Here is a 12,639-nt window from a genome sequence, read left to right on the forward strand (position 1 = left end):
ACTCCAATAAATCAATTGAGCACCAGTTCGCACCCCATTTAGGAATGCACTCATATAATTTTTCTTTTTTTTACATTAATGGTATGAAATACATTTTTCAGTTTTTTTTTATAAATATACAATATTATGTTTTAATGCAATTAATATCAAATATTTTTCTGTCTTTTAACACTTCAACCGACCTTGTTTTAATGGACTTACATATAAAATTGACATATCATGTGCTCCTATTTGGAGTTTTTTTCAAAAAGACCGCATATAAAACTGATGAAGTTATACATGGTACCTATTAGGTTATGTCCTGAGGAAGATATTGTGTATGACTTTGAAACGTGTTGATTTTCAACCTGTACGAATAATTTCACCTGCGTCCCGGAATCTTGATCAGCAGCGCAGATTATACACATTTTGCCTGGAGCCACAATTGTTTCATGTGAGACTGTCCAAAGCCCATATTTATATGCAAATTTGTGAAATGTGTGCTGATTATGGATTGCATCAGCCCCCAGCGGTGTACTAGTTTGCATCATATGGAGGATAATTAGGCAGTCTAATTAAACAATTGAACAATGAGAGAAACAGTCACGACTATCTCCCCCCAATCTTGTGAGACAATGCCCTGAAATTGGATCTGAGGGTTATAAATAGGAGCTTACTCCTGTCACCGGTTTGATTCCACAGGACTTCATCTTGGGGACTATGGTTCCAGCTGGTGGATTACAAAACTGGCCAATACTGAGCCCATGAGTTTATTTAGATAACCCAGTTTGGGACAATTCAGTCACCTAGCCACATACCTCACTGTGCTTGGTCAGTTTCCTAAGCTTGCAATTGCCTCCTCTCTGTGGGTGTCTGCCAAAAGAAGGGTGCTGCTGGTTGTAGTAGTTGGCACTAGAAGCCCTGAAGTCATAGAGGTTCGAATCCACAGCAAGCCAGTCGAAGGAGGAGACTGTCACTTGCACTATTTTGTGCACTATTACTATGTAATATATGTTGTTAAATGTTGGTGACCCAATAAAGTCTTATCGAAGTGTGATACCCTCACCCTGTGTTGTCTGAGTAGTGTTCTGCCCCATGGGGAAGGAGTACAGGCATTCAGAGGGATGAGCTCCAGCCCGTGTAATCTCTCTAAATAAATCCAGACCATCAGATGAGAACACCCAATGACTCTCGTGACTCTAATGCACTAGTGTAGAATAGCAAAGTAATAAATATTTTGTTAGTGTTTCGCTGCACTGTGTTTTGTTTACATATAGCATCTACAGCACAAATATTTACAGTGCACATATATATATATACACACACACACACACACACACAACACTGCTGCATAGACAGTGCACTCACACTAAGCTTTGCGACAGCACATTTAGATACACATGGCTCGGCTACATATGCACATTTACATACACACTGCTCTGCTACATAAGCACATTTACATACACACAGCTCTGCTACATACACACATTTTCATACAAAATCTCTGCTACATATGTATATTCACATATACACATAACTCTGCTACATACAGTAGCATGTAAAAGTTTGGGCACCCCTGTTCAAAATTACTGCTATTGAGAACAGTTAATCAAGTTGAAGATGAAATGATCTCTAAAAAAGCTAAAATTAAAGATGACACATTTCCTTTGTATTTTAGGCAAAAAATATATATGTTGTCATTTTTTACATTTTAAAAATTACAAAAGCAAAAATGCTTCGCTGCTAAATTTTGGGCACCCTGCATGGTCAGTACCTAGATACACCCCTTTTTCAAGTAGTACAGTATCATTTTCAGAGTGCTAGGAAGCTGTTAAGAAGAATCCATGGCTGCTGTTTTTTTTGGCACAAGGTTAGAGGAGGCTGGGTTTTAATAAAGCTGGGAAATTTGCATCACCTGGCCTTTACAAATAATGATGGTGAACAAGACATAACTCTAACAGGCTAATTAAGGTCTGAAACCTTGGTCAAAGTTATCTAAGCACACAAATCTCAAATGATGCTTAAACTTTTGCATCGCCCCATTTTCCTTTTTGTAATTTTTACAATTTAAAAAATGACATTTTTTTCTTTTGTCTAAAATACAAAGGAAATGTGTCATCTTTAACTTCAGACCTTTCAAAGATCATTTAATCTTCAACTTGCTTAACTGTTCTCAATAACAGTAATTTTGACCAAACTTTTACATGCCTCGGTATGCACACTTACATATATACAGCTCTACTAAATATGCACATTTTCATACGCATGCACTGTATATACAGTACAGACCAAAAGTTTGGACACACCTTTTCATTTAAAGATTTTTCTGTATTTTCATGACTATGAAAATCGTACATTCACAGTGAAGGCATCAAAACTATGAATTAACACATGTGGAATTATATACTTAACAAAAAAGTGTGAAACAACTGAAAATATGTCTTATATTCTAGGTTCTTCAAAGTAGCCACCTTTTGCTTTGATGACTGCTTTGCACACTCTTGGCATTCTCTTGATGAGCTTCAAGAGGTAGTCACCAGAAATGGTCTTCCAATAATCTTGAAGGAGTTCCCAGAGATCCTTAGCATTTGTTGGCCCTTTTGCCTTCACTCTGCGGTCCAGCTCACCCCAAATCATCTCGATTGGGTTCAGGTCTGGTGACTGTGGAGGCCAGGTCATTTGGCGTAGCACCCCATCACTCTCCATCTTGGTCAAAGAGCCCTTACACAGCCTGGAGGTGTGTTTGGGGTCATTGTCCTGTTGAAAAATAAATGATGGTCTAACTAAACCAAACCGGATGGAATAGCATGCCGCTGCAAGATGCTGTGATAGCCATGCTGGTTCGGTATGCCTTCAATTTTGAATAAATCCCCAACAGTGTTACCAGCAAAGCACCCCCACACCATCATACCTCCTCCTCCATGCTTCACGGTGGGAACCAGGCATGTAGAGTCCATCCATTCACCTTTTCTGCGTTCTGGAACCAAAGATCTCAAATTTGGACTCATCAGATCAAAGCACAGATTTCCACTGGTCTAATGTCCATTCCTTGTGTTCTTTAGCCCAAACAAGTCTCTTCTGTTTGTTGCCTGTCCTTAGCAGTGGTTTCCTAGCAGCTATTTTACCATGAAGGCCTGCTGCACAAAGTCTCCTCTTAACAGTTGTTGAAGAGATATGTCTGCTGCTAGAACTCAGTGTGGCATTGACCTGGTCTCTAATCTGAGCTGCTGTTAACCTTCGATTTCTGAGGCTGGTGACTCGGATAAACTTAGGCTATGTGCCCACGATGCAGAAATGAAGCAGAAAATTTCTGCAGCATTTCTGCATCTCCCTGGCAGAAAAAATGCATGCAGATTGTGCATGCGTTTTTCCTGCAGAATACATGCGGATTCACATGCGTTTCCGCATGCAAATTGACAAGCGCTTTCCAGACGATAGCATCACTTGTAAAGTGCTTGACAACTAGGTCACACTGTATAAATCCATGCAAACAGCATGGATTTATACAGTGTGAACCGTAAAAATTAAAACAAATAAGCTATACTCACCCCCGATGCCGGCGTGGCTGCAGCGCTCATTCCTGTCTGGTTCCTGGATGCCGGCATATCGCGAGACAGAGCGGTGAAGGGCCTGCGGTCACATGACTGTGATGTCACCGAAGGTCCTTCAGTGATGCCGGCATTCAGAGAGAAGCCTTCGGAAAGGTGAGTATAAACTTTATTTGTTATTTTATTCTTTTTTTACAGGTACAATGATACCCAGGTCTGGATGAGAGTCTTCTCTCCTTCAGAACTGGGTACTATCCGCATATAGAGATGCATAGAAGAAGCTTGTACAAATGTACAGTCGCGGTTTCTATGCATCTCAATGCAAGTTAATGGCGGGAGTTCCGCTGCGCTTCCGCAAAATTAAATGACATGCTGCGGATTTTTGTACGCAGCATAAACGATGCGGAAAAATCCACAGCATGTGCATAGAACATGCGGAATCCCCTTGGGGACCATGGGGTGCAGATTACCTAGCGTTTCACAAGCGTTTATGCTGCGGAAATTCCGCAGCATAAACGCTTGAAAAATGCTACGTGGGCACCCAGCCTATCAGAAGCACAGGTGACTCTTGGTATTCCTTTCCTGGGACGGTCCTCACGTGAGCCAGTTTCTTTGTAGCGCTTGATGGTTTTTGAAACTGCACTTGGGGACACTTTCAAAGCTTGCCCAATTTTTTGCACTGACTGACCTTTATTTCTTAAAGTAATGATGGCCACTCGTTTTTCTTTACTTAGCTGCTTTTTTCTTGCCATAATACAAATTCTAACAGTCTATTCAGTAGGATTATCAGCTGTGTATCCACCAGACTTCTGCACAACACAACTGATGGTCCCAACCCCATTTATAAGGCAAGAAATCCCACTTATTAAACCTGATAGGGGACACCTGTGAAGTGAAAACCAATTCCGGTGACTACCTCTTGAAGCTCATCAAGAGAATGCCAAGAGTGTGCAAAGCAGTCATCAAAGCAAAAGGTGGCTACTTTGAAGAACTTAGAATATAAGACATATTTTCAGTTGTTTCACACTTTTTTGTTAACTATATAATTCCACATGTGTTAATTCACAGTTTTGATGCCTTCAGTATGAATGTACAATTTTCATAGTCATGAAAACACAGAAAAATCTTTAAATGAGGTGTGTCCAAACAATTGGTCTGTACTGTACATGACCCCATTTTGTAGTTTCTTCAAGGTCATGTGATTCATTACATGATCTGGAAGGTCCGTGAGCTAGTCGGGTAGAAGGTTCTTCAGCTGCTCACTTCGGACATTCAGCCTCTGTGCAGGTCCTTGTACCTTCCTCTCCTGCTCTGCACCAATCAGTTAGAAAAGTGTGGGGCTGGCGGAGAGAGAGCAGTTCTTTCAGTGATCAGGAAGGACACGGTCTCATTATTCTCCTCTGTCACAGGAATCTGCCTGCAGTCTAAAAGATGCGTTCACTTATTAGTAAGATTATTTTCTTGCTTAAAGTGTCTTATAGTTTAAAAAATACAGTTTTAAAGTAATATATCTTTCTCATTTAATTATACACCTGTCTGTTATCTGTTTTTGAACAGTTTGTCAATCACATATATAGTTTCTCTCCCCTTCTTTGTTTTTGATGGTCAACAAAAAACAAATTTTCCAGAAAATAATTTTTCACACACTAGGTATGATAATGACTAGTCTCTATGTGTGATTTTTGATGTTTAAAGGGGTTGTCCACTACTTTGACAACCCCTTCTCGTTCCTCATGTTTGATCCTGTTAAAATAAAAACAAAATTAGACAAACTTCCCAATCCAGCAGTGTCAGCATTTGCGTTCCCAAGGCTCATGTGAGGTTGTTGTGAACCTTGCGCCCAATCAGTGCTGGTGTTATTGTCCCCACCTTCGAACAAATCGAACATTAAGAGGAAGTCAGAGAGCATCTGCAGCCCTGGCTTGCTGTTGCTGTTCAACATGTCCGAAGGCAGCGACAGTGAAGCAGATTGAAAGCAGGGCTCGTGAGATGTAACAACCTCACATGAGCCCCGGGAATGGGAGTCTCAACACCACTAGAACAGCGCCGACACGGAAGGTGATTATGAGTGTTTTTATTTTAACGAGGTCAAACATGAGGAATGATAAGGGGGTTGTCCTAGTAGTGGACAACTCCTTTAATATACAATTTTAAGTTGAAACAATTCCAACATTTTGAACATGAAAAGAGCTTCTCCCCTGTGTGACTTCTCTGATGTTTATTAAGAGTTGATTTCCATGAAAAACATTTCCCACATTAAGAACATGATGAAGGCATTCTGAAAAGGAAAAATCTTCTCCTCTGTGTGAATTTTTTGGTGACTAAAAAGAGATGATTTCTTCACAAAACATTTTCCACATTCTAAACAGGAAAAAGGCTTCTCCCCTGTTTGAGTTCTCTGGTGCATAACAAAATCTGATTCATGGATAAAACATTTCCCACATTAAGAACATGAAAAAGGCTTCTCCCTTGTGTGAATTCTCTTATGCTTAACAAGGTTTGATTTCTGGATAAAACATTTCCCACATTCTGAACAGGAAAAAGGCTATCCCCTGTGTGAATTCGCTGGTGCTTAACAAAATATGATTTATCGTTAAAACATTTCCCACATTCTGAACAGAAAAAAGGCTTCTCCCCTGTGTGGGTTCTCTGGTGAGTTACAAAATTTGATTTATCGTTAAAACCTTTACCACATTCTGAACAGGAAAAAGGCTTCTCCCCTGTGTGAGTTCTCTGGTGCTTAACAAAATATGATTTATGGCTAAAACATTTTCCACATTCTGAACATGAAAAAGGCTTCTCCCTTGTGTGAATTCTCTTATGCTTAACAAGATTTGATTTCTGGTTAAAACATTTCCCACATTCTGAACAGGAAAAAGGCTTCTCCCCTGTGTCAGTTCGCTGGTGCTTAACAAAATATGATCTATTGTTAAAACATTTCCCACATTCTGAACATGAATAAGGCTTCTCACCTGTGTGAGTTATCTGGTGTATCACAAGATTACTTTTCCGATTAAAACATTTCCCACATTCTGCACAGGAAAAAGGCTTTTCCCCTGTGTGGGTTCTCTGGTGCTTAACAAAATCTGATTTATAGCTAAAACATTTCCCACATTCTGAACAGGAAAAAGGCTTCTCCCCTGTGTGAGTTCTCAGGTGCTTAACAAAATTTGATTTGTGGTTAAAACATTTCCCACATTCGAAACAGGAAAAAGGTTTCTGCCCTGTGTGAGTTCCCTGGTGCTTAACAAAATTTGATTTGTGGTTAAAACACTTCCCACATTCAGAACACGAATAAGGCTTTTCTCCTGTGTGAGTTATCTGGTGTATTACAAGATTACTTTTCCGGTTGAAACATTTCCCACATTCTGCACAGAAAAAAGGCTTCTCTCCTGTGTGAATTTTTTGGTGACTATAAAGAGATGATTTCTTCACAAAACATTTTCCACATTCTGAACAGGAAAAAGGCTTTTCCGTTGTGTGAGTTCTCTGGTGGAAAACAAAATCTGATTCATGGCTAAAACATTGCCCACATTCTGAACATGAAAAAGGCTTCTCTCTTGCGTGAATTCTCTCATGCCTAACAAGATTTGATTTCTGGCTAAAACATTTCTCACACTTGGAGCAAGAAAATCCATTTTCCGTTTTATGAATTTTTTGATATTTAAGAAACCACTTTTCAAGAGGAAAACTATTCTCATATTCTGAACGTGAAAATTGCATCTTTGCTTTAGGAGCAATTTGTTTTTTAATGCTTATTTTGTGACTTAGATTTTCCTTAGTAGTTGGTAATGAATCAGAAGTCAGGATCCATTTCAAAAGATCAGATGATGACAGCTCTTTGCTGTGAAGGGATGATGGTATATCTGGAGTAATGGCATGCACTTCAATTGTATCCTGTGGGATCTCAAGAACATCTGATTTAAAAATTGGAGATACCAGCTGTCCCTCTGATCTCCTGGTACAGTCATCTGTCAAGAATAAAACAAAATTATTATTTTTGAACAAAAAATATCCTTGAATTTTATATTTTTGAACATTTCTACTTAAACTCTCCATAAAAATAGCAAGTTATGTAAAAATATGGAATTATTCACCAAGACAATGACAGTTCATAGTCTAATAAGAAACTGTGAAGACCCGCGGTCTTCCATGGAAGACCCGCGGTCTTCCATGGGCATAATACTACTCAGACAACACAGGGTAAAATAGTGTGGCAATACTTTATTGAACCACCAGACAATAAACACATAGGGCAGTCCCAGCAAATACCCAAGTTAGTGCAAAATTACACAGTTTCACCCTTCCTCTGGCCCGCCTGGGATAGAACAGCTGTGACTTTGGGACTTCAAGGGCCAACTACCTCAACCAGTGGCCCCACTTTTGGCAGCCCCCCACAGAAAGGAGGTAGCGTCAAGCTTTGGAAGCTGACTGTCCATCAAGGTACAAGGCCAGGAGACGCGAGGGTCCCAGCCTGGTCTCCGAGAGTTTCATGGGGTCAGATGACCAGTGGGTCCCAATCTGGCTTCTCCGAATGTCTCCATGGGTTTCAGGTGACCGGAGGGTCCCACCTGGCAACCCCAAACAACATGTCCATGGGGCCAGGCAATCTCATCGTCCCAACCTGGTCTCCCCAAATGTATCCATGGGTTCTCTGATGGTGAATGGAGCAGATCCATATCCTTCCAGTCAGGGCCATGTACTCTTAGGCCGGAATCATGTAGAATCCAAATCTGTGCCTCTCTGGATGGAACCATGCTACCAAGCTGATGTCCTGAAATCTTTCTGATCTTTGATTCTCTCTTTCAATTCTGACTGCTACAGAGGCATATGTCCCTTAAATAGTTACAATTGTCCTTTAAAGTACACATCCACAGGTCAAGGATAAGGGATGATATTATTCCTCAGGGCTCAGGTCTAATTGTTTGTGCATTTAATCAATTTACATAGTTGGTATAGCAGGGGGACTCTTGTAAATAATTAGCTGGCTTTAGTACAATATCTAATTAGCATATTAACAAACATTATTGTTTCCAGACCAAGAGAAGTCAACGTTCAGGTTTATACACATAATAGTATGTCCTTCTTGACCAGCCAAAGAAAAACACATACATTCACAAGTCAACACAAACACAATAGTGTACAGTTGTGCTCAAAAGTTTACATACCCGGCAGAATTTTTCCTTTCTTGGGCTTGTTTCAGAGAATATGAATGAAGCCATTTATTGTCAAACTACAGTGTTTTCTTTTTTTAAATCTTAATGACAACCAAAACATCTAAATGACCCTGATCAAAAGTTAACATACCCCAGTTCTTAATACCATGTATTGCGCCCTCTAACATCAATGACAGCTTGAAGTCTTTTGTAGCAGTTGTGGATGAGGTTCTTTATTTTCTCAGATGGTAAAGATGCCCATTCTTCTTGGCAAAAAGCCTCCAGTTCCTGTAAATTCCTGGGCTGTCTAACATGAACTGCGCGCTTGAGATCTTCCCAGAGCTCTCCAGAACCTTCACTTTGTTCTGCTCTAGCCAATGACAGGTCAACTTGGCCTTGTGTTTTGGATCATTTTCATGTTGGAACGTCCAACTACATCCCATGCGCAGAGTCCGGGCTGATCAGTGCAAATTTGCCTCCAGTATTTGCTGATAACATGCTGCATTTATCTTTCCTTCAATTTTTACCAAGTTTCCTGTGCCTTTGTAGCTCACTCATCCCCAAAATATCAGCGATCCACCTCCGTGCTTTACATTAGGAATGGTCTTCCTTTCGTCATAGGCCTTGTTGACCTCTCTCCAAATGTAATGTTTATGGTTGTGGCCAAAAAGTTAAATTTTGTTCTCATCACTCCAAATTACCTTGTTCCAGAAGTTTTTAGGCTTGTGTGATAAAGTCACTGGTAGTGTGTCTGAAGGGAGGTATCTGTCGCTGAGACTCTTAAGATCAGTCATGTGAAAACATGCAAGTTCTCCTGCACAATCGGTGCAGAGAGGGTTAAGAGAACCACATTTACAAGGGAATGTTTTAAGTGGATAACAAAAGTGGTGGGAGGGACGTTATCCACCCTACCTCCCAATCAAGGGAGAATCTGGGCTTTAAATAGCTAGCCCTGACACTCAGGTGGGTTCAGTACCCGGGTAAACTCTGCTACAGAAAGGAGCTCACACGTACTGTGCTGAACCAGTGTGTGACTAATTGTGTGTGGCCAGACCTTGGCCCAGGATATGCACTTTGCTGCAAGTTTTGTAGTTTGTTTTGTCTCTTTAGCCGAATGGGCTGTGTTTTTCTTTATGGACTCGAGGTTAGTTTATAACTGCTAAATAAACTAACCCGAAAATTTAAAGAGACAGTATCCCGAGTTTTACCTCCGCATACAGCCGAGCTTGTTGCTAGACCACACTTGTCTCTGTGCTGTTTGGCATATTGTAGGCAAGATACTTTGTTGCATTTGCGCAGTAATGGCTTTCTTCTGGCGACTCGACCATGCAGCCCATTTTTCTTCAAGTGCCTCCTTATTGTGCATCTTGAAACAGCCACACCGCTAGTTTTCAGAGACTCCTGAATTTCAGCTGATGTTATTAGTTGGTTTTTCTTTGCATCCCGAACAATTTTTCTGGCAGTTGTGGCCGAAATTTTCACTGGCCTCCCTGACCATGGTTTGGTTTTTACAGAGCCCCTGATTTTCCATTTGTTAATCATAGCTTGAAAGCTGCTGACTGGCATTATTCCTTGGATATCTTTTTGTATCCCTTTCCTGTGTTATACAGTTCAACTACATTTTCCCGTAGATCCGTTGACAATTCTTTTGCTTTCCCCATGACTCACAATCCACAAACATCTGTGGCTGGATGAAGGATGCAAGAGTCTGTCTGGATTCCAGAAACTCACTCAGCTTTTATGCACACCCACTGATTACAAGCAAACAGGTCACAGGCGATGATGTTACCTTTAGTAGCCATTCAAACCCATTTGTGTCAAATTCTGTGCATGTTATCAGGCCAAAATCATCAGGGTATGTGAACTTTTGATCAGGGTCATCTGGATGTTTTTGGTTGTCATTAAGATTTAAAAAAAGAAAACACAGTAGTTTGACAATAAATAGCTTAACCAAGTCAATAACCATGAGTGGAGAAAAAGTTTTTTTGTTATCATTCATATTCTCTGAACAAGGCCAAGAGTGCAAGAATTCTGCCGGGGTATGTAAATGTTTGAGCACAACTGTATGTGTCTTTGCTTAACAAATCTACATGTCTGGCTGATTAAGATTTGAAGCTGTTTCAATCACAGAAACCTCATAGGATGAACCAGTGGAGCGTGGTGTTCAACTGTTTGTTCATTCTGCCCCTCAAATAAGGAATAAAAAGCCACCAAACAATGTTACGTTGGCAAAAATGATACCAATAAAAACTTCTACTCATCTCACAAAAAACAAGTCCCCACTCTGGTTCATCATCTATTAGTGGAACAACAGAGGTTTCCACATTTGCAGCTCAAAGGATCTTGAAATGCAACATGGCTTCCATAAACCAATCCACCAATATCCACTCACAAAGTCAAATCCCCCTTCGCTTCTGAGCCTTGCAGTGTACCCAAATTACATTTAGCATCCATGTATTTGGCATTACTATAGTGAGAAGATCCCACTTAACTTAGTCTCCTGGAGCACAATCTGGGCACTATGTGTTGGGGAATAAAATGGCAAATGTGTAATTTTCACTCTGCAATATCCACTGCATGATAATTTCTTGAAAGTGCCTGTGGAGTCAAAATAGTCACTACTCCTGTAGATTAATTCAATGAGAGTTATAATGTCCAAAATAGAATCACTTTATGGGGATTTCTACTGCTCTGTTTTTCTGCCATTTTATTATATTAGGGCTTCTGCAAATGGTGTGTCCCATCTCCTCTGGGATCTGCTCCTGCGTCGTCTGCTTCTCTCACCAGGAGCCGCCTTATTCATTCTGCAGGCAGCACAGGTTATGGAAGAGACATAGGAACCAGAAGCTCTGGGTGGCACAGGTTCTGTCCAGCCACTAAGATTAGGGTTGCTGGGACCAGTTGCACCATCCAGTCTTGCAGTATGGGTGTGTGTGCTGTCCAGCTGGAGTAACCTGCTGCCTGCTTCAGCCAATCAGAAAGCACCACACCCTACTAAAGCTCGGAGCATATTGCTAGAAGCCGCCAGATACAGCCTTGTTCTCCTCTGGTTCAATCCTCTGTGCTCAGCTCCTGGCTTGTGTATTTGTTTCCTGTTGTGAGCCAGGCCCATTTACTGACTACTGTTGTGTCTTCTGATTTTTCTCTGCCCTCATGGTTCTGACCCAGCTACTTGACTATTATTCTTCCCATCTCACACCACAGAACAGCAGGTAACACCGTGGTCCAAGTCTAGGGGTCTCTATGTAAGTCCAGATCCATGTAGAGGGATTAAAGGGTGATGAGCAAAGCAATAAGTGGGATCTGGAAAACGGAGTAGAGAGTGGCAAATCTGTTTGTGGCAGCCATCTTTTGAGCTGCCAGGTGACCATGAACAGTGCCCTCAATACATTGTGTCTGCAAACTTTCAGCAAGATCTGCATTCAAATAGCTAAATGTCGCTCCTTCTCTTCTTAACCCTGAAATGTGCCCAGACAGTAGTGTACAACCATATACAGGGTATTGTTGGATTCAAGAGAAGTTGGAAAATAATTTGTAAGATCCATTTGTTTCCTATTATCCTTTGTGAAGAATTCCAAAGTTATCACCACATAAAGTGACACACGTCAGATTTAAAAAATGGGGCCTGATTAGGAAAACAAAACTGGCTGCAGGAAGGGGTTAAATCAGAGTATTTTGGGCACTAACTACTGTATTCAAAAACTGTGAGTATAGACAATAACACATCTACTGAAATGATCAAACTCAACAGTCCTCATCAGTAAAAATGAGTAACTAGTGGTGAAACCTCTCTGGGGTAATTGGAGTATGGGGCTCGGTGGCTCTTGGCAATCTAAACTATCGTAAGGAACAATATTTTCTATCAGAAGAGTTTCAAGAAGAATATTGTCGATTATTAAAGAAGAATTTGGCCAGAAAGGCTGGACCTGGTCTTTTAGGGACCATATGAACACATT

General features: G+C 40.7%; 1 protein-coding gene across 1 annotated transcript in view; it reads right to left on the minus strand.

Annotated features, from left to right (window-relative positions):
- Window positions 1-5,730: 5,730 nt before the first annotated feature.
- LOC141225673 (uncharacterized) overlaps window positions 5,731-12,639 on the minus strand; it is a 36,067-nt gene continuing 29,158 nt past the window's right edge. The window contains exon 8 of the mRNA XM_073667079.1: window positions 5,731-7,498. Within this exon, the coding sequence (XP_073523180.1) occupies window positions 5,889-7,498 (1,610 nt within the window). The 3' untranslated portion in view covers window positions 5,731-5,888. The remainder of the gene's footprint in view (window positions 7,499-12,639) is intronic.

This window comes from Phyllobates terribilis, unplaced genomic scaffold (genome assembly GCF_046119375.1).
Source record: "Phyllobates terribilis strain yellow unplaced genomic scaffold, ASM4611937v1 Scaffold_411__1_contigs__length_1673714, whole genome shotgun sequence".
Classification (NCBI taxonomy): Eukaryota; Metazoa; Chordata; class Amphibia; order Anura; family Dendrobatidae; genus Phyllobates; species Phyllobates terribilis.